This window comes from Vespula pensylvanica, chromosome 9 (assembly GCF_014466175.1).
Source record: "Vespula pensylvanica isolate Volc-1 chromosome 9, ASM1446617v1, whole genome shotgun sequence".
NCBI classification, from domain to species: domain Eukaryota; kingdom Metazoa; phylum Arthropoda; class Insecta; order Hymenoptera; family Vespidae; genus Vespula; species Vespula pensylvanica.
In genome coordinates this window covers 4,160,707-4,183,274 of record NC_057693.1, presented here as the reverse complement: position 1 = coordinate 4,183,274, position 22,568 = coordinate 4,160,707, and the positions used below count along the sequence as shown (strand labels likewise).

The 22,568-nt window shown below is 38.9% G+C and overlaps 2 protein-coding genes across 9 annotated transcripts in view; one reads left to right on the top strand and one right to left on the bottom strand.

The window, feature by feature from the left end:
• LOC122631951 (peroxisome biogenesis protein 1) overlaps positions 1-22,568 on the top strand; it is a 115,987-nt gene that overhangs the window by 19,198 nt on the left and 74,221 nt on the right. The window contains exon 16 of one of the 7 annotated variants that reach the window (XM_043818211.1): positions 6,625-7,430. The exons of 5 other annotated variants lie outside the window; for them this stretch is intronic. The gene's annotated coding sequence lies outside the window, so the exon portion shown is untranslated. Of the gene's footprint in view, positions 1-3,346; positions 3,821-6,624; positions 7,431-22,568 lie in introns of those variants that run through there. One more of the 7 variants, XM_043818210.1, reaches the window with a different exon arrangement.
• Positions 1-22,568, bottom strand: part of LOC122631955 (transcription factor Sox-21-B-like) — a 36,037-nt gene that overhangs the window by 244 nt on the left and 13,225 nt on the right. Inside the window, exons 1-2 of one of the 2 annotated variants that reach the window (XM_043818220.1) lie at positions 5,990-6,635; positions 1-1,620 (exon numbers count right to left, since the gene is read on the bottom strand). The exon at positions 1-1,620 is cut by the window's left edge and continues 244 nt beyond it. In XM_043818220.1, coding sequence (XP_043674155.1) covers positions 837-1,620; positions 5,990-6,192 — 987 coding nt within the window. In that variant the 5' untranslated portion in view covers positions 6,193-6,635 and the 3' untranslated portion in view covers positions 1-836. Of the gene's footprint in view, positions 1,621-5,989; positions 6,636-22,568 lie in introns of those variants that run through there. The other variant, XM_043818221.1, reaches the window with a different exon arrangement.

Sequence of the window (22,568 nt, the reverse complement as noted above, 5' to 3'; positions counted from 1 at the left end):
AGTACCGTATCCCTTTGTGGGATTTTCGTAACGCCGTGTTATCGATTTCGACTATCTAACTCACTAGGTGGCTTTGAAAGAAGGAAATGTTTTTCACGAAATTTGCAATGGGCGACTGAGAGGGGTTAGGGTGGGAGAGATATGTCGTCGATTTTTTTCCTGTTTTTTGTTCTCTCCTCTTCTTTTTCTTCTTCGTTGAGATTGTCTTAATTAACTTTTGCTTTCGAAGCTAACTCGTCGAATTCTTTCGGCCTTTCGTCGATTTAAATATCGAATTCATATCGTTCCATCGTTCCATGTTATGTTATTAATTGTTAAGCGTCGCGACGAAATTTGAATAATTTCGGCCATCTTACCTGGGATATAACGTTCTTTAGCGAGACTTGTCGATTATGTCTTGTTTTTATTAGAGCTGAGATAAACAACACGTAGGAGAAATGAAATTGACGTAATATCACTGCTTTTAGATTTATCATAAATTAACGTTAACACGTTAAAAGAAAAGAAGGAAAAGAAGTCTGAAAGCATTTCGATCACGTTCCGGTAAATGCACTTGACTCGTCCACCTAATGATACTTCTCAAGAAGATCTCATTGCGCGGCACCGACGTGCAAGCCAGTCCTCCCGGTAGTTCTAGAGACGACAGAATTTCTCTGATGTTCTTCCTGAAAGTGAACATCGTCGTCCTTGATGTTAGCCGATGGTAGATTAGCGACACTAGCTTGTGGGATCGGCGAAAGCATCGGTGGTATTCTCCACCAATCGGTTGCCGTCGGCCAACCGGTTGGTAGAAGGTTCCCCCGGAAGTTTAGGTCCGGGAGAACCGGCAGCGGTCTTCATATGACGTGACTTCGATGGGACGTCAAATTCGTGCTAGGTGATGTAAGATTTTGTACGGAGAAGACGCTTTCTACTTTGGTCACCGTACTCGTTGTCGTTGCCGATGTCGTACTAGACGCTCTTTCTGGTCGATCGGTTGGCGATGAGGAAGAAGAGGATGAAAAACGATCTCTCGATCTTTCTTCCTGATGCCTTTCCAACGTCGAAGTTAATCCTTCGTCCTCTAGCTTTCTGTAACGAGATTCTTCAATGGTAGTATCACCACGCTCGATCGGAAAAGTTTCGTCCTCGTGTTTACCCGGACTGGGAAAGGATCTCTCTTCCAACTTCGATGGCAAATACGTCCTTTTCGGATCCTTCGGTGGACTAGGACAACCACAATTAGCTTGGAGACACGTCGTCGCCGGTAATCCTGGCCAGGATACCGCTTGGTGACTCGAATAAAACGTGCTACCACCGTATAGAGCTTGGAAGGCCAAATCCGCAGCCAATTTACCACCGTTCAATTCGTCACCCAACTTGTGTTGAATCGGATAGAGGGGATACGGAAACGGCGGAAAGAAACGAGGTATCTTGAGATCGTCGTGACCTATCAAAGGATGATGATGCGAAGGTGGTGCCAACGGTGGTAAAAGACCACGAGATATGTTGCCGAGGGTATCACCGGGCGACATCAATGGCGATATTGAAAAACCGAATTTATTTTCTTTCTTCACTAAATTCTTCGGTTTCCGTCGTGGTCGATATTTGTAGTCCGGGTGTTCTTTCATGTGTAGGGCTCTGAAACAGATGTTGTTCGTAAGCGAAGTTATCAAACTCAACGATTAAATGTGTGATATTAACGATTTTTTTCAGGTTGTCTCTTTTTTTTTTTTTTTTTTTCATCGCAACACGTTAATCGGACTTAAATCAGGCATGATTAAAGTAGCAGACTTTGTCCGCTCCGGTTTAGGGATGATATAATTAACGATAAAGCTTTATTAACGAGTACTTCTAATCGTGCTTCTGATCTACGCGACGGACGATGATCGTCCTTTCGAATAATTTTCAGATTAATAAATAATTACTTAAGTTGGAAAGATCAATGAAACTTTCTGGTGAATCAATTTTAGATATTTTTTTTTCTATTTTCTTTTTCTTTCCTTCTCTCTTCTTTTCGAGACTGTTATCCATATAAAGGGACGTATTATCGTTACGCCGAGACGCGATAGGGCCGACACGAGTATTTGTAGTAAATATCTTGTACACACACCCTGTGCTTGCATCAACGTAGAGGGCCTTCTTCGTATCTCCATCACATAATACTCCATTATGTACCCAAGCGGCGCACAAACGCAGTCCTTATTTATGCTCCGTTCCATGGAGATAAAAGAAAGCGAAGGAGAGATAGGTGTTCGTACCGAAAGGGCTTCCTCCTTCTCTTTTTTGCTTCTACTTTTTTCGCGGCTTCTTCGCGAGGAATTTTGTCGGAAAGAAGGAGGACAATGGGGGAAAAGCGTTGTGCAAAAAGAGAGAGAGAGAGAGAGAAAGATAGAAATAAAGCTTGCTCTCTCCCTTTCTCTCTTACTCTCTCTCTCTCTCCCTCTCTCTCTCTCTCTCGTTTCTATGTTAAAAAACGAATAAATCCTTGGAAAAATGAATGACGATTGTTGAGAATATTATCTGATGAATCGAATTGTTATCATTTTTCTTTTTTTTCTTCTTTTGTTTCCTCTTCGTCGAATCAAACAAAATTTTCCGTTCGGACGAGTAAATTTGAAATTTCGAAGTTTGCCGTCGCTTTACCGACGCGAATTGCGCGAGAGAATGACGGAGGATGCAGGAGAGAGGCGGCAGAATAATAATTCCGGGACAATGTGTCCCGGCAGATAGCACAAAGCGTAAATCAGCATAAACATCGGTAAAGCCGCGCCGACAATAATTCAGCATAAATGCATAAACATCGGGGCGTAATCTTTACAATTCTACGGCAATTCTCCGGGCAGCCGCGCAACCACCACCCCTTTCCCCACACCCCTTTCCTCTTCATCGGCATCGGGACTTTCAGCGACGATAAACAACGCTTTATATCATTCCGGTCGACATAAGCTTCACCCTGCGGTTTCTGCCGTAACAAGAAACAATATCAATTAGTCTCTGATTGTGAGTTAATTCGGTAGTACGGTACCCTCGATTAACCAGACGAATTCTTCACGTTGAAATCGTACGCCGATTATATTAATTCTTTCCAAGAACGTGGGATCGTGAGTCTGTCGATGGAAAATTCTTAACACTGTCCCGTCTGTATGACAACTCGTATTAGGCGAAGCAAAAGGAAATATAAAGGTGTGTGGATATCTCCAGTGAAATAGAGAGAAAGAGAAAGAGAGAGATACCGATAGCTTCAACGGCATGGTACATACACATGTACATACGGGTGTATGTATTTGCTATACGTATGTACGTGTTATATACGTATACCTACATAAGCGTATATATATCTACGATATAAGATCCTTTTTGGTAGCGTAAAGAGGAGCGTCGAGAAGGAGCGAATCGCGGGACTAGGTACTGAGCTAGAGAAGGGGTAGAGAAAGAGACGGTGAATCGTTGGACGGGCAACAGCAGCATAGAGGCGGCAGAAGGAGGAAAGAGGAAGAAGAGAAAGGGGGTGGGAGGGGGTGGTGGAGGCGAGACGAGATGGAGAGCGCGGGACGAGGAGCGCAAATCCTTTTAAATCCACACAATTGCGACAATGGGGCTTTATTTGTTATCTCGGGGGCCACATTGTGAGTCGCCGTGAACGAACGGACAGATTACGTCGGGCCAGTGACAGCACGGCTCCACGGGAAGCAGGAGCTACTACTACCACCAACCGGTCATATCGAGAAGCGGCTCCAAGAGAACGACTTTATCGTAGCCCTTCTTCTCTTCTTTATTTTACGACGACCACCACCACCATCACCACCATCGCCACCATCACCACCACCACGACTACCACCACTACTACCACCGCCACTACTACTACTACTACTACTACTACTACCACCACACCACTACCACCACCACCATCGTCATCAGACACCACCACCGATATCGTCCTTCTCTTCCTCCTTCTCCATGGCATCCGGCAGAAAAGCGGATTCGCTCTTACGCGTTCCACTCCAAATTTCACGTGGACATCCACGCTTTTTATCCCTTTTTTTTCTTTTTTCCTTTTTCTTTCTCTCTTTCCTTTTTTTTTTGGTATCTTTTTCTTGTTTTTCCTTTCTTTCTTTTTTTTTTATTTTGTTTTTCTATTATATTTTTTTAACTTTTCCATTCATATGCCAGACGGTAAAGTAAATATTAATTATCTCGACGTAGATAGGTATAGTGTCTGTTTCTATAAGATAGATCGAAGTTCTCTCGGATAGTTTCTCACGGTAACGTCGAACTTTGCTTTCAAATTCTAACGAAATTCATCCGTGAAATTCTATCAAGAATCACTCGTACGGAAATCAAGTGAAATTCGTCGATATAACCGGCGGTTCCTCGAAATTTCGTTTCTCCTTCTTCTCCTCATCCTACCAACCTTCTTCGTTCGTCTCTCGATATCGCGAAAAGTGAAATGTAGATTCGCGGAACGGATCGGTGCACGAGATAAGGCCGATCAATAGGAAACGATCCGCGTTTCGCATTGAGGAGTACGCAGCGGACTTTTATAATTCCTCTTTTCATTTTATCAGACCCATAACCGCGCCAGCGAGAAAAGCGAATTCGACGCTTACACTCCCCCATGGAATTCTCGCTAGCTTATCCCTACCTTGCTTTCGCGGCGTTTCGCTAGGCGGATCCACGAAATAAACGAACACTTTCGATTGAAGGCGAATCGACGACGTATTCGTGGAATAATGGAGAGAGAGAGAGAGAGAGAGAGAGAGAGAGAGAGAGAGAGAGAGAGAGAGAGAGAGAGAGAGAGAGAGAGAGAGAGAAGAATTAGATTATTATTATTGTTATTATTATTATTATTCCAGAATTTAACATATGCATATAGGGTTCACTTATACTAAGAAGTAGGAATATTTTGTTATATTTCATCTTGAATATTTCATCTTATTTTTTGACAAATTTTTTCACTTCCTTTTTCGTTTTTTGTTTTTTCTTTTTTTCATCAGTTTCTCAACTTCTTCCTCAGCGATAAGACGAAACGAAAATTTCTAAAACGAAATGAAGCGATCTTACTTCCGATGAATTAATTATTTAGATTTTCGGAGGTTCATTATGCAAGGAGAATCGATGTTATATAATTTTACGATCTCGCAGAAGAGACGTCATTAGAGTAATTTAAGATTCCTATTACGTCTAAAACCAATTCGTCGAATTCCTATCTCCAATAGCTAAATAAACTCATAACAGTGATTAAATATTCAGAGTCGGTAATAAAGAGCTAAGAGCATTCTTTCTCTCTCTCTCTCTCTCTCTCTCTCTCTCTTTTTCTTTCTCTACCCTCTTTCTCATCTGTAAATACTACCCTATTATTCTCCTGGTTCAACCCCCTAGCTTAACGTAGCACGCCCTTAGCTTTAGCAACAATGTACCGTATTATGAACTACGAGCCCGTTCGTTCCCCTTCCTAATTTTTCAACCCCATAGCATTTATAGATACGTCTCAATGGGATCATCTTGGTGAAGTGTTCGTAATGTCTAAAGAGCAATTAGACTCGGCGGAGAAAAAGCTTTTCGTTGATTTGAAAACGATACCTAATTTTTTAATTGTACTCGCTTGAACGAACGAGAGTCGATTAAATAGAAATAGAAGAATCGAAATCGATTTGATTTTCAAAAGACACTTCAATGAATTCTTTATCATTTCTTATCAATCGATTTGAAATTATATTGTGTAAGTTTTGATTTACGAAGCTTACACGGTATAATTTCAAGTACACGCTCGAGTGCGCGCGCGCGTGTGTGTACGTGCAAGTAATTAAGTTATAATTTGTACGTATTAAAAAACATTTTAATATGCTTTTAAAATTCTATTCATGAAGAAACATTGAAATTTTTGTTTCTTTCCAATTAAAAAACATCAATGAATAATTCTAATTTTCGTATTGTTCGAACGAATTTAAATTTTATTTTAATGAATTATATATTTTTTTTTTTTCTTAGCTTAATCTCTTAGACTTACCTTAATCTCTTAGCCTCGTCTATGAAGGGCCGCTTTTCACTTTCGCTTAGTAGCTTCCATTCTGCTCCAAGCCGTTTAGAAATTTCGGAGTTATGCATTTTCGGATTTTCCTGTGCCATTTTTCGTCGCTGTCCACGAGACCATACCATGAACGCGTTCATCGGTCTCTTAATATGCTCGTTGTGAAGCGTTTTCGACGACATTCCGACGGTATTTCCTCTTCCGTTCGAATTCCCGCGTAACTCGAATCGCGGACTCGCGCGTAACAACTTAACAACTTGGAATCGAATCGATGCACATTTTAGCGGTTATCTTTCGTTGCATTTAAATAAGAAAACTAACACAAACACCCTCTCTCTCTTTCTCTCTCTCTCTCTCTCTCTCGTTTCTCTTTCTTTCTTTCCTTTTTGCTCTTTATTTTTTTCTTTATTTTTTCTTTTTTCTTTTTGACAATTACTAATCAAATCATACGTCCCTCAAAAGAATTCCCAGATGCATCCATATCGATTTTTTGCGATTTCATCCGCCGATATCCACCAAAATTCTAAACACATGCGAACGCTTTTGAAAAATATATAATAAATCTTTTTCGTTCAACGATAATGTCTCTCTTACAATGATAACAATGTCTTAAGATCGATCAAGTTTAATTTGAGTCTCCACTTCACGACAAAGACGACGATGGTCATTCCAAGAGTCCTAAGGAGTTTCCAGGATGATTAACGAAACGAAAAGGGACGACAGGTAAATTTGAAACGCGAGACGTCGAGAGACAATCGCGGATCGTAGCGAGAGCGTGGCAAGGACTGTGGCAGGATCGGTGAGAGAGTAGGTTGCCGGTGGTGAGAGGAGTTCGGGGCGAATCCGCGGGATCCGCTGAGCGTCGAGTGGCCCGACTCCCGTGGGACGTGGGAAAAGTTTGTTCCGACGGCCAACCAGACGAATCCTTCTGCTCCCACCATCGTGCACAGCTAATGGACACCCACGATTGGCTCCTTCGTTGACATGGCGAATCGAGGATACCAGCGCATGCAACAGGTGGACCAGGAACGTTTTCTCTCTTGCTCTCTCTCTTTCTCATTCTCTATCTTCCTCTTTTTCTCTCACGTACGCATATAGACAGAAATACATAGACAAAATCACGTATATTCTTTTAGACACGATCCTGGCGTTTTTCTTCTTTCTTCCTTTCTCTCTTTCTCTTTCCTTCTCCTTCCTATTTCATTTCTTTCTCTTATCCATTATTTCTAACACTTTTGCAACTAGCTCAATGGATCTATCTCAGAGACGTTTGTTCGAGTGTTTGTGCGGCCGCGTTTCTCCTACAGATTATCCTACAACCACGACCAATTTTCCAACCTTTCTTTCACTTTTTAACCATCGGCCTAGACCGATTTGAGACAATACCAATTATTCTTCGTGCATATTTCGTAGGACTTATATTTTTTTTCTTCTTCTTTTTCTTTATATATAGATATATACATACATACATACATACATACATACATACATACATATATATATATATATATATATATATATATATCGAAATTATTCCTACACGATTAAACAACATCTCCTAGCTCTCTTTTGATATTTAAAAGGTTATGTTTTTTTCTTTCTTTTTTTTTCTTTAATTCACAGTCATCAGTACGATTCGAGCAAAGAAACGGTTCGTGTAATAAATGTTATCAGAGCTGGCGCTGTCTTGCCGTAAAGATTGAGATTGCTCGGGGAAAAGAGGGAAGGAAGGAAAAAAGATGAGGGAGGGGAGAAAGAAAGGGGGAGGGGCCGGGTGCTCTCTACCGTTGAAGCTGAAGACATTTCGAGTGATAAGGCGATAAAGAGAGTATAGGTATAAAATGGGGAGACAAGAGAGAGGGACCGCTCGCAAGAGGTAACGTCTTCGATGCTGGAGAAAACCATCTACTATAAAGCAGTGTCCGTAGTCAGCAGTCAAATTTCCGGAAAGTGCGAATACATTCATCCCCACGGCAAATAATATTCAGACTTGGTTTTCGAGGTTGCTTGTTAATATCGTTCTTATTTTGAGGAGATAATTTTGTCGGTATTCGTTCGTTATTTTTTTCTTTTCTTTTTTCTAACGAATAAAAACACACATCCATCGATTTGTTTCGAGAAAGTTTCATAAAAAATGTTTAATGAGGATTCGTTAACAAATATCCTACGGAGGAAGAAAATTTCATTAAACAATAATCAACCCCTCATAGATACCCCATAACGCTACTAATCACCGAAATTCAACAGCGTACTTCGTTATTCTACGAGATCCTTTATCGTAGCCTCGTTAAGCGTTTCTCGCTTGATCCAAAGGGGTGTGGAAAGGGGAGTTAAGGGAAAGGGCGGGCGTGTGCATGAATTTTATCGTTTGACATGCGAAATAAGAAAAGGGGAACTCTAGTTTTGATCTCTCACCGATACGCTTCTATAACTTTCAATGTAATATATAAGTAAGTGTATACGAGTGGATTCAATTAGTTCTCTGTATCGTTCTCCACCTCTATGAGAATGGAAAGAAAAAAAGAGAAAGAAAAAAGGAAAGAGAAAATCTTTTTCTAGGAGGGTGACCTTATCTAGGAGAGATCTAAACTCGTGTGGACAGATAAGATCTTTTACGGGTGAGATAATACGTTGAAAAGGAAATAGTGTGTGTGAATAAGAAAGAGAGAGAGAGAGAGAGAGAGTTAGAGAGTTAGAGAGAGAAAAAAAGAGAATAAGTGTCAGAGGGTGGGTGTAAGTGATTTTCCAAAATCGTTTGGACTCTTTTGGAATCCAATTGATGCGTGAAGCAGAAGAACAAGTAGGAGAGAAGATATCTCTGCCTCTCTGTATATATATATTTCTCTCTCTCTCTCTCTCTCTCTCTCTCTATCTTTCTCGTTCTCTCAGGATTATCGGCTATCTTCCTCTCTTCGGCAATGGGGTGGCCACACGACCGCTGATTATACCATTCATCGTGCAGCGTGCTTCGAAAGAGGGTTGTCGGCGGATCTGCAAACGCTGTAGCGTGATCGTTCTCCTTCTCCTTCTCTCTCTCTCTCTCTCTCGCTAGTCCCTGTTACGCCCTTGAATGCTCGCTCATCAATGAAACAATCCAGCTTCCTTGTCTCATCATTTGGTTTCTTGCTTTCGAAATATCGTCTTGCAAACGTGTCTCTTCAAAGTCGATAGAACAGATTCCTTTATTGGAATATATGTGTGTATATATATATATATATATATATATATATATATATATATATTTCTTTTTTCATTTTAAACGAACGAGTATCTTTTAAAATTAACGATAAAAAATGGACGGGTCATTCTTCTCGAATAAAAGAAAGGAGCCTTTAGTTTTTTTAGGTGATTTTCAATTGACAAAAATTATTTTTGAAAAAACGAGAAAGAGAGAGAAAGAGAGGAAGAGAGAGTACTAGGCCAGGGTTGTGCTGCAGTTCATGCGCACAATGAAGAAAACAATAGCGCTCGACAATGGACGAAGCATCATCGTTGCGATTGCTGAAGCGACAACAACGGCAGCTTCGACTACGCGATGGGACGGTGCTTGAGAGCAGAGAGAGAGAGAGAGAAAGAGAGAGAGAGAGAGAGAGAGAGAGAGAAAGAGAGAAAGAGAAAGAGAGAGAGAGAGAGAGAAAGGATGACGAGTTGGTAGAGAAGGCAGGCCGTCGAAAAGCTCGCTGATTACTCCATTGTCGGCTCGGTTGTTTCAGTTAATCGCGACGCTCTACGTCGTTTTGTTGTCCTTTTATCGCGCAGTCCTGCCGAGCATTCTTCGTTCACATCCAGAGCTTGGCTAGCTAGTCTCATCATCACAAGTACCTACCTACACAGATATATTGTTCGAAAATTCAAAAAAAAAAAAAAAAAACAATTAAAAAAAGAAAGAAAGAAAAGAAACGAGAAACAGAGGAATTGGTGGTCCTCTACCTCCCTTCTCCCCTACATTAACATCCCAATTGATCTTTATTATATCTTGTCTAGATAAGATCGGATTTTAATAATATAGATCGAATGTTCAGATACTTCATCGATATTAGAGAGTGACAAAAAGTATATACTTCTATTTATATTATATTCTAACGTAGAATATACAAACGTAGAAACGCTACGCTGCTGCACGTACGTGCGTATTATTTAGAGATGCATTTTGCATTTTATTCAACGTTAACGTTATGCATCAAAATGATAATGATGAATCAATGGGTGGATGTTTGAGATTTGTCGATAGATGTAAATAAGAATATTCGTCAAGGTTTTAGGACATCTAACATTTGAGAAAGACGAAATCGAATTCCACTTTGTTTGATCGTACATAGACACGATATTTCGGTATTCAACGTACGCGGTCGCTCGGCGTGCATGCCGTTGCCGTATCAAAATAGAGCAGGCTACAATAAGTTATTCGGCTGAACAAAATCGGGGTAAGGGTAGTATTTTATAGAGTCCCGTTCGAGTTACATACGATGAATACGTTGCGCGTAGGAGGGCACCACCGGTGGTGGACGCGTGTGACTGGAATATATCATAAATGTATCTATGAGGGCTACGAGGGAGGAGGGTTAGTGGCGAGGGAGGTTGGAAGGATCAACCACTCTCGCACGAGCGGCACGCACGTACATACATCGAGTCGCGTTATTTCATCGTACGATTCTTACTCAACCCGTTATTCTTTTCTCTATTTTCCTCTTTTCCTTTTCTTTCCTTTTCTTTTCTTTTCGTTTTGTTTTTTCCTTGTTTTGTTTCGTTTTCTTTTCTTTCTTTCTTTCTTTCTTTTTTTTTTTCATTAATTCATTTTTTCCTTAATAACGTGGAATATATACTAATCGATGTTACGATCAAAACTAAAAATTTAAAAAGTTCGTAAAACTCAATAGTTTCGTGAGGGTTTGAAAATAAAAAATTGATCGAGAACTAAGGCGTGATATTACAAGGGAGAAACAGACATACAAAAAAGTGACAAGAAAGAAAAACAAACGTTTCGCTAAAGATTTGATCATTGATACGATCGATATATTTATATACGTATATATGTACATACTACTTCCTCTCTTCGACAATAAAAGAATAAAACTTTTGCATTTGAGATGGTGTAAAAGGATCATCGCGTGAGAGCTTATTAGTTCGACGGTTTTGTTCGAGTTGATAGATAACCTCGAAGAACGTGGACCGCCTCGTGTATCTTCTCTCGTCTCTTATTCTCAAAGATTATCAATCATAATCGGAAAATAATTATCCAAGTTGAGGGTCCGCTAGCGCATCCATGATGATGGGTACGATCATTCTGACGCGACGAACGAAACGAACGTGTTGTATGGACGGTACGTCACGTGAATCGATGCTAATTGTGAGGAATGGTCCCTTCGTTGGTGGACCGGTGCCGATCGCTGATTCGACAGGCGATATGTATTCGAGTCGAGCACACGCGTACCTCGCAACGACTTTCCTTTCGAGATCGTCCAATGATCTTACTTCTTATCCTACCATTGTGTCACTTGGATAACGAAAAGTCAAACAATAGGAACGTTGATGTCGTATTTGATTATTAAAATACTCTTGAAAGTTCTCCGTCTACCTACAATACTATTTCATTAATTTACAATAATAAATCTCCCAACTAAATATGCAAATCGATTAAAATATATCCACGTAATCTGATATATCTAAACATAATATTTCTTATCACAGATATATAATATATATCGTATAATAATATAACATTTCTTTTGTTCATCAATTAAGTTCGATCTCATGTAAATTAATATCTATAATATTTATATATTTCTTTTCTCGTAGAATCTATGAATCGATCTACAGAACGTTACATATATTCTTTCTTTTGCACAATGTAGGTTTTATCGATGTCGTTGAAAAGGAAATTAATAAATCGGTTGATCGTTAATTATCAATGGTTAATCGTTTCTTCCTAATTTTTATCAACTTCATCGCGAATCAGAAATAACAATGAGTCGAAAGAGTGTAAGAAAAAAAAAAAAGAAGATATAAATGTATCCCGTAGGTGTGAAAATAAATAAAAGGAACAATTAAAGGTCCGTCAGGGTAACGTACATATATCTCTATCGTGGAGGGTCTCTTCTTCGATGCTTCGCACACACGAAGGGTGGTTTGCGCGATTCTTGCACGCGACTGGCAAAAGATATCCTTCGTACGGCAATAGCGGACAATGCTCTACTGTCGACATTATGGGGGAACATTGTCGTCGACTCGATATGAGTCCTCTCGCCTCGGGTGTACAAACGGCAATATCGGACTCTCTTGCCCTTCGACCTTTCTTCGCCTGTCTCGAACCTGAGAGACGATCTTCCCGTCGTTTGTTTCGCTACCCGTTTGAAAACTTCCTCGATTCGAGCTTTTAGTCTCGATCATTGTCTTAACCTTAAGGGAATCGATCGGTATCTTTTTTTTTTCTTTCTTTTTTTTTTTTTTGTATTTTAATATACAACGAATATCGACAATGATATAGAAACTCGTAAATTGTTTGACAATTAACATATTATTAAATGGAAAAAGAAAAAAGGTCTGTCTATGTTTATTTATTAAAAAATGTGAATCGTTTCAAGAGTCAAGTCGAAGTTTTTTTTTAGTATATACGTGCTCCTCCGTCTAAGGAGAAGAGTTTAAAAGAAAAGTATAAAAGGAAAAAGGAGAAAGAAAGAGAGGAAATAAAAGAAAGAAAGAAAGCAAGAAAGAAAGAAAAGGAGAAACAAAACAAGCAAAAAAAAGTTTATAAAGAATAAAAAGTTGTGGTAAAAATCGAAGCGCTCGTTTACGCCGATTGTTCGCGCGAACGAATAATTTTATCGCTTTCACTTTTGTCGACAGGCCCACGCACGATCATTGTCTCTTGAAAATCTTTCGAAGCTCCGTGAATAAGCCCTTTATCAACGCGGCTCCATATACGTATGTATAAATGGATATCTGTGACTGGTTTGCCGTGACAACGAGCCTTTTTCCAATTATCGATTTGATCGGCCCTTCCCGTTTGACCCGCGAGTGTACCGAAATACACAATGCTACCCTCTCTTTCTCTACTATATATATATATATATATATATATATGTATGTATGTATGTATGTATGTATATGTATATGTATATCGTTCTCTCTCTTTGAAGAAAAACAAAAGTCGAATAGTAAAAAAATTTTCGATCGATATAGAATAATATCGCATCGATAAAAGAGATCGATCGAAGCTGTAGTTTATTCGAGAATCAAGTTTCCGACAATAACAGAAAAAAAAAGAACGAACAAACAAAGATGAAAAATAATTCTTCATATAAATGAAAGAATTTGAATTATTTAATTACTTTAATATACCTGTCTCTCATTATAGCGAGTATGGAATTTTCAATTATGACCATATTAATATCAGCTGACTAACTAACGTACCACGTAGGTACATATGTACTTATATGTATAAGTACTTTAGAGCCACGGTTGGATCGTTAAGCTCTCGAAAGAAGAAGCCGCGCTATGCTTGCTGCATTCTGTGCACTCTCTTATACATATTCATATATATGTATGTATGTATATATACACAAACATATGTACGCATTCATATACAACGATAACTCGCCACCGTCTCTCTCTTTTTCTTTTACTCTCTTTTTATCTATCTATCTATCTGTTTCTCTTCTTCGTTCTGTCTTTTTTCTCTATCCTTCTCACTCTCGTTCTCACACCTAATCGATTTGCGGAAGTGTCGATAAGCGTAGCGTTATCGTTCTCTCGGGTCCGTCTGTGGGAAAGATAAACGAGCGAACAGCTTGTCTTTTCCTTCTTCTTGTCAAAAGGAACTGTTAAACTTAAGAAGCTAGCTGAGCTAATGCAAACAGAAAATATTATTATCGTTCGTTCGATATACGACGAAGTCAAATTTTTTGGTTTACTTTGCGTTAGGAGAAGCTCAAACTTGAAAATTCATTTATTTTGTCAATAATACGAATTATCTTTCAATCATATTCGACCTAATTCTTATCATTGGTATAAATGATTTTATATATATGAATCATTACGTTTTTTATAAAAAGAAAAAGTAGGAAGTTCGTCTACGTTTTACTGAATTATCTCGTAATTAAAGGTGTAAGAGCGTTGACGCGAGCATAAACGAACGCCTACGACAGTTCTATTTCCGTTATCCACGGAAGACCTCGAGTTACGATAATGGCGTGCGAGCTTTAATGCAAGAAGCAAGTAGGTATCTTTATTATAATCTACGATCTATGGTATTAGTAAACGTACGTAGAAAGATCACAGGATTTTTCATAGCAATCGTGGAATAAATAATTTCGAAAGTTGAGATAAATGTATCCACATACATACATACATACATACATACATACATACATACATACATACATACATACATACATACATACATACATATATATAAATGAAATTAATGCGTTCATTCGATTGATTCGTTGAAATTTTTTCGATTTCCTTTCGAAGTATAATAATAATACTTCCGAAATCGAATATAGTAGATGGGTGAGGCATAAAATGGTCGAATACGTTCGTAATCCGATTTGAGAGAAACTGAGGAGAGTATGAAAGGGAGAGGATCGTAGGAAGAAAAGCGAGAGAGTTATTGAGAGAAAGAGAGAGAGAGAGAGAGAGAGAGAGAGAGAGAGAGAGAGAGAGAGAGAGAGAGAGAGGCTGATACGAGAAGAGAGATAAAGTCTCTGTATATCGAAGTCGAGAAACTGGCAAAGTATAAATGTCTCGTACGCTACGGTTACGTCTCCACACGGAAATGAAGCAAATCGACAGATAGGCCGTAGGCACATTAGAGGCACTATCTAACACCGAGACATTTAGGAATTACCAGAGAGTCGTTTGCAGTGACTATGTGTTTTCCTCTCTTCCCGCGACGATTCATCGTCAGCTTCTTACATTTTTCTTCTTATTTTTTCTTTTTTCTTTTTTTATTTCTTTTTTCTCTTACGTGAGAACGATACGTTCGCGATGATATAGAATGTGATGGATAATATGCCACTTTAGAGACGTTGTTTTGATTAACGCGAGAGTTTCTTCTTTTTCACGTTAACAAAGTATTTCTTTGAATGGTTTAAAAGAAACGACGAAGTTTACATCTTCTAAAAATACATTTAAAAAAAAAGAAAGACAAAAAATTATTTTTCGTCGAGGAAGGAGGTGGGGTTGGACAACAGGGTAAAATGAAATCGATTTGTAGGAATGAAATTGAAGATGGTGGATCCTTATCGCGATAGGTAGCAATGTCGAGTTACAATGATAATCGAAAAAGAAGTGAAAAAAAAAGAGACACGCGAAATCCCATCGAGAAGTACGAGAGGCACTCGATAACAACGGACACGAAAACGAAGAGACCGGGAGCTCTCTTCCCTTTTGTGCTTTTGTGGCTAATGCGATTCAATTCGGATCCTGGCGAGTAGCAGCTTCATACGGCGCTATCAGAATCCTTAAATCCTGTTTGCGTTCATTGTCCAGCTACTGACTGGCTTTTCGTCCTTTCAAAACATTGCCGACCCTTTTCATACGAAAGAAGAGGGTTCATCCCTATATCCGACCAATCGAGTGTATCCGTATTTTTGTAGCGTCCAAGGAGACCAACTTTCTCTGTCGAAAGAATTTCTCTTTTTGCGATAATAATTCGTGAAATACCAACGAGCGATAAGATACCAACAAAAAACTTATTTTTCGAATTGGTAGGAACCTACCTTATCGACGATCGTGCGACATTATCTACTGAAGTAAAGGATACGATGTTGTATCGACGACGGATAAGACAAGTTTTTTTTTCTTTCGTCAATAACTTTGCTTCCGTATTTGTTATAATTTTATTAGTGTAAAGTTATTTCTTTCTTTTTATTATATCTTATTGCTTCATGTTTCAACAAGGTCATAAACCCACGTTTAAAGAATCTTTTGTTATAATAAATATAACTAATATCAAGAAAGTTTTTTTTATCGACCGAGTTTTTTTAACAAGTCGGGCATGTAGGTCACACATTTTATAGGAGTGCGTCAATTACAACATTATGCGTGACTAGAAATAATTAATCCGAAGTTCAAACTAAATTCATATATTTTTCTTATAATTACTGTCATGAATAGCTTTCAGATTAATTTCGATCGATCATTAAACAATTAATTAATTAGTGACATTTAAGCGTATTTTGTACGTACGCAATTTGTTGATTGATCGGTACTAAATTCGAAGTAATTAAAGTAATTAAACTAAGAAAACGACTCGAAACGATAACGTAGACCGATTATGGATACAACGAAAATCGAATGATCTCCCTGACTCTCTCTCTCTCTCTCTCTCTCTCTCTCTCTCTCTCTCTCTCCCTCTCTCAATCTCTGTCTCTTTCTCTCTCTCGTTTTCTCTCTTTCTCTGTACATGTGTGTACCTGAAAAATTTGGATGCAATACTATCGTGTCACTATGTCGACGTGCTTAATTGGCTCGTTATATTAATTGAATTTTATTATCTTATGACGGGACAATGGTGCACCGTTGAACGAACCAGATTAAATGAACGGCGGGCACGCATTTTCCGCGCTTGATTACCAAAAAATGTTTTACAGATGTTCCTCGAGTTACGCTTGAAAAAACCCGCGTTGATTCAAGCGGCATAAATTCGTACAAAATGCTCGGAAAATATACTTTTTCTCGCGTGCTGCTCATTCTCTCTATCTCTCTGCGCGATTTAAACAAAAAGATCAAAAACCCCCCAAAAAAAAAGAAGAAAAGGAAAATAAAACAAGAAAAAAAATAGGAAAAGAAAAGAATTGAAATGTTCTAATTCATCTTTTAACACGTGCATATGCAAACGCATACACCCCCGCACACACGTACACGATATTGTTTGTTACAAAAAAAAAATAATAATAATAATATACGCTTAATATTTTTCCGTTCAAGACGAACGGATCTAAAATCGGAAAGAAAAAGGAAAAAGTATCCTCAAACAAATGACCCTCCGAAATGGGCGATCGTACGAAGAGACGAAATCGGGACGCATCGTACGCGTTGCTTCGCAATCTCAACGTTAAAACGGGTCACCTTTTCGCTACATTTTGCTGAAATTGATTTATGCCGGTGACAGCTAACGCGTCCATTGTGTCCCCCCCTCGTCTGTTATTGTCCATTCAAACAAATTGACCACCGTCGGTCCGGTCGAGCATTGTCGGTCCATTGAACAATCGACGGAAAGAAAAGGAAGAAAAATGACAATGCGAGGGCATTCAGATCAGTCCGCGAGCAGATGCAAGAAAAATTTTCTTTTGCTTTTCGTAGAATAATCATGTGAAAGATAGCGTGTTAAATTTATAAGCGAATCATCAAATGGTGGCCATCTATGGTCTGTTTTATTAATAATTTTCTTTCTATCTCTTATTTTCTATTTTCTTCTGTTTTTCTATACACACATATATATATATTTGTGTTTGTGTGTATGCGTGTGTATGGAATATATATATATATATATATATATATATATATATCAAACATCGAGGAATTCGAAACGATCGTAAATTTTCAACGCTCGATCGAAGTTGGTCTCGTGTACGGGCCACCTACGTGACTCGCGTCATCCGAGGAAGGACATATGGAAGCTTTTTCTGTGCTTTCGTCGAGTCCCAAAGTGACCATACGCTTTACAAAATACCTTTGTGAGACGAACAATGGCCGAGTGGAAACATTTTATCGGGACGTTAATGGTCCGCGTGTTCGATACTCCAACGCGTATTCGACTTTCGAAGCACGTGCAAATCATTTTCCTCTTTATCAAGAGTGAGAAGAGACAGAGATAGAGAGGAGAAAGAGAGAGAGAGAGAGAGAGAGAGAGAGAGAGAGAGAGAGAGAAACAAAGAGAAAGAGAAAGAGAAAGGTCGATGGGTATATGAATCTGTTTATAGAAAACGATCGTTCATAAAACGTGACGACTCCTCTTATCGAAGAGGACAAGTTCACCGTTAAAAAATATGCATTCTCACGTTCATCCACATTTGTAGAAATTCATTTAACAGGAAACATATGATTCGTATTTCACATCTTTGATATTTCATTATCATTCGTCGATAAGAATGGCAAAACGTTTGTGAAAAAAATCTACGTTCATCCAACGTTCGTTCGTTCGTTCGTTCGCCACGGGCGAAAGAGTAACGTAATTACATTGAACTAATTAGCCGTCTATGCGTTTAATTATTTCTAATTTGAAACGTAATTGCTCGCAAATGACGATAGGTGTGTAATATTCTCGTGCGAGAATCGTCGCGAAACAATGAATGACGCGTTTTTCTCCGAATATTTTTCTTTTTTTTTTTTTTTTTGTTATTATTATTGTTTGTTGCTGTTGTTGTTATTATTTCTCTTTCTTCCTTTTTTTTTGTTCTCTCTCTCTTTTTTTTTTTTTAATATTTTCATTTATTTTTTTTTTGTCTACCTACCTCGCGTACAGCAATCCCTTCGAAGCAATTACGCGTTCTCCGTTCGGGCAAAATCGTCCGTTACGACGTTAATTATCGTCCCGCTAAGGTAAATTGAATCGGTACGAGTTCTACCGAAAAAGATAGATCCTTGTTCTCTCTCTCTCTCTCTCTCTCTCTCTCTCTCTTTTTCCCTCTCTTTCTATTTTTTTTCTTTCTTTCTTTCTTTCGTGTTTTTTCTCATTTACGAAAAGGATCGTCGAGGATCGATTTGATCGTCGAGAGTTACGCGTTTAAACGGATGTAATTAGAGAAGAGACTGGTGGATAGTACGTGAGACAAAAATCGTTTCATCGACGATAGATCGTTGTTACTTTTCGCGTGGATAGTTCGTTTGCCCGAGTTTTTGTTCACCATTGATGATAGAACTTCGAAGAGTTCACTTTCGTGATACATATATAAATCGTGATGAACAAACGAAAAGAATAACGTTAACGAACGTTTAATTTCACTCGTATAATTCGCCATTGTTTTCTTAACAATGAATAAATTTATACCAGTAAAACCAGTTAAAAAAAAAAAAAAAAAAAAAAAGAAAAGAAAAAAGAAAGATATAAGAATTCCTTGAAATATATAAAGTTAACCGAATGATATCGGCGTTTTTATACTTTTCGCGTTTCGTTTTCACAACTATTACTTTGGACCACCGTTTATAATTACGATCCAGGTCGACTCGTTGATACCAAAGGACAAAACAAAAGAAAAAAAAAGAAAAAAGAGAAAAAAGAAGAGGAACAAAAAAAGAGGAACAAAAAACAGAAGAAGAAGAAGAAGAAGAAGAAGAAAGAGAAAAAAAAGGAAAAAAAAAAGAAAAAGAAAAGAGAAGAAATAAAGAAAAAAAAGAGAGATTGGAGATGGGGCAGAGGGTGTCTCCATCCAGTAGGAAAGGGTCTCTTCGTCTTTTCGTTTGTCTTTCTCTTCTCTTTGCACTCACCTTTTCCTCTCTTTCTCTTTCTCTCTTTATCTCACTAGCTCCGTTACCACCATCGGCTTCTTCGGCTTCTGCGTCTCTTCCAGCGGCACTTCCTCCCTTTCTCAGCCACGAAGCCGCCGTCTTTTTCTTCCCGGGGGCTGGTGCCTTTATAAGACGACAAAAGAACATCGTGGCACAGTCAAGATGGCGGAGGGATAACCGAGAGGCAGCAGTAGAAGCACGAACGGAGCGCGAACGAGAGAGAGAGAGAGAGAGAGGGAGGAAGAACGAGAGATAGAGAGAGAGAGAGAGAACGAGAAGTAGAGAGAGAGAGAGAGAGAGAGAGAGGTGGATGCGACAGAAGCAACGGCGGAGCCTTTCCTCTCCCGGCCAGCCACCCCCGCCCCTCTCAGCCCCCAACCACCACCTCCTTCTCCAGGCCACCCATCCACCCACACCATTGTTGCCACGAGCAGGAGAGACAAAATGAACCCGATTGTTAGTCCGGGAGGCATCATAATGAACGCCCATTCACGGGGAGACACCAAATGAGCTCCCGCGTCTTGTCCCGCGGCTTTGTCCACGATACTTTTAATTCTCTGCTCTCTCTTTGTCTTCGTCCGGAGACTCCTGGGCTCGACCTGCTGCTATTTTCTCCCTTTCTCTCTCTCTCTCTCTTTCTCTCTCTTTTTCTCTTTTTTTCCCCTACTCCCTTTTTCACCATTCTCTATCTCTATCTTTCTCTCTCTCTCTCTCTCTCTCTTTTTCTCTCATTCTTTTTTTCCATCATTTCACCCTTCTCCTTCTTCTTTTTCTTCTTCTTTTTCTTCTTCTTCTTCTTCTTCTTCTTCTCTCGGCTGCTTATATATTTCGTGTTTCAGACCGCGCCTTTTATCTCTCTCTCTCTCTCTCTCTTTCTCTCTCATTCGAATCGACTTTGTGCGACCCGTTGCCCACCCTCCCCTACCGAGAGAGCCGGTGCGTCTTTTCGTGTCGAAGCATCGCTGGTTCAATGAGAAAAAAGGAAGGAGTCTCCGCGACCGGGAGAGTTCATATCGTGCGAATACATTGTACGCACCTATGCGAGTGAAAAAGAGAAAGGAAGAGAGGAACAAAGAGAGAAAGAGAGAGAGAGAGAGAGAGAGAGAGAGAGAGAAAGCGAGTCCTTCGATGCTTTTTATTCTCACCTTGTCCATCGTTCTTTGTATTTTCACCGCGAGCGCTCCAACTATTGGTATCTCTCTCTTTCTTTCATTATACGATATTATAACTCTTTTCCTTCTCTTGTGCAAGCTTTTCCCCTATTTTCTCCATCCCTCCCTCCCTCCCACCTTTTCTCTCTCTTTCTCTGTCTCTCTATCTGTTTTCCTTTTTCCACCTTTCTTTGGAAATCATTCTTTCTTCTTTATAACCGTACGGCATGCTTTCTATATAACAGCGACCTCACAAAAATGATCATACGCTTTTCGAAACTCTGCTGGCTCTTTTATAAAGTAAACGATAATTAAGAGATTATTACAGTTTTTTTCTTTTTTTACTCTTATCAATTAATCTTTAGAAGATTTAAGTATCATACTTTAATACTTTTTCTTATTCCCTTTTTTTCTCTTTGTGACCTGTTAAATGCATCTTGCATGGAGTATTGCAGCATAAAATATTTAATGTACCATTTAAAATACGGTTTAACAATGTTTTCTGAGAATCTAATTCTTCCATTATTAGCATTTGTTATTGCAATGTGCAATAATAGATGTTTTTTTTTTTCCATGAAATTTGTCGAAGAAAAAAGAAAAATTACGACAATTTAATACATCTGTTATTTCTATTCATTAAATACTTAATAATTTTTTTATAAATCGTTCATTTATTCGACGAATCACAACTGGCCACTGCAGTATTGTAAAATACATATGTATAGTATGAATGTAAGAAAAGTATTACATATGTTACCGTTCAACGAGTCAGTGTTCTACTACCTGTATACACGGTATACTTCGTGAAGTTCGCGCCTAAGCTACTTTGTCTTTCGTTAGAACAGAGATAGGTAGAGGTAGAGATAAAGAGAGAAATAGAGAGAAAGATAAAGAAAGAGAGAGAGAGAGAGAGAGAGAGAGAGAGAGAGAGAGAAAGAGAGAGATGAAGAGCTTCTTGGCGTAAGAAGGAACTCGCGCGGGCGTGGAGAAAGGAGAATGAAAATATTATTGCTCGATCCACGCGTCATGCATAAATGCATCGATCTCGCACGCGGCTCTTCTCTCGGTCTGGCTGTCACTTCGCACAGGCAGCTGTGCAAACAACGATATCCATAATATTAAAGTCACAAGCAATGGCTTATTAGCCGTGCCCGTACGCCCTCACTTCGTTCTTCCGTCTCACTCTACTTCTATCTGTCTCTGTTCATACTCATACATCGCATATGCAACTTCACGAATTCTCTTACATTAGAAATCGAATAGAAGTGTCATAGCTATCACGAAAATATATTTTATAAGATCGAACCGATCGTATCTATTGATATCTATTTTATAAATATAATTATTCCTGATTTCTTTCAGAATATATGTATATATATATATATATTTTTTTTTTTTCAACTTGAAAAAATATCGTCTGTGTTAAAAGGTTAAATTTGTTTCTCCCTTGCACGTGTGAAATATCGCAAGGGATATACCTTTTTGATCTAGCACGAAGAACAATTTGTTAACCATTGTGAAAAGAACAAAACATGGATTTAGTTTTCTCCTTTTAAACTTCGATTCTGCGAGATCAGGAAAAGCTCAGGTATGAAGAAACGAATGGTTCCGAGGGTGAGACGAACTAAAAGACTGGTGGATAATCGAAGCGAGTATCGATCACTTTCGATTCGATTTCATGCGATTAGCTACGGTACGTATACGCGTTCGCGTACGTTTTCATTGGTGGTAAAAAAAAAAAAAAAAAAAAGCGAGGGGTGTTGTAAACGTCCCTCTTTCTATTGGAACTATCGAAACTTTTGGATTCATGAGACTTTTTTTCTTCTTCTTTTTTCTATCCTCTTCGGTTCGTATATCTCTCACCTTAGCGCAGCCTCATAGAAACTGTGGGGTTGAAAGAGTATCGGTGCTGTTAGGGGAAATATTTTTTGTTTGCTTTTGAAGTTCCGCGAGAG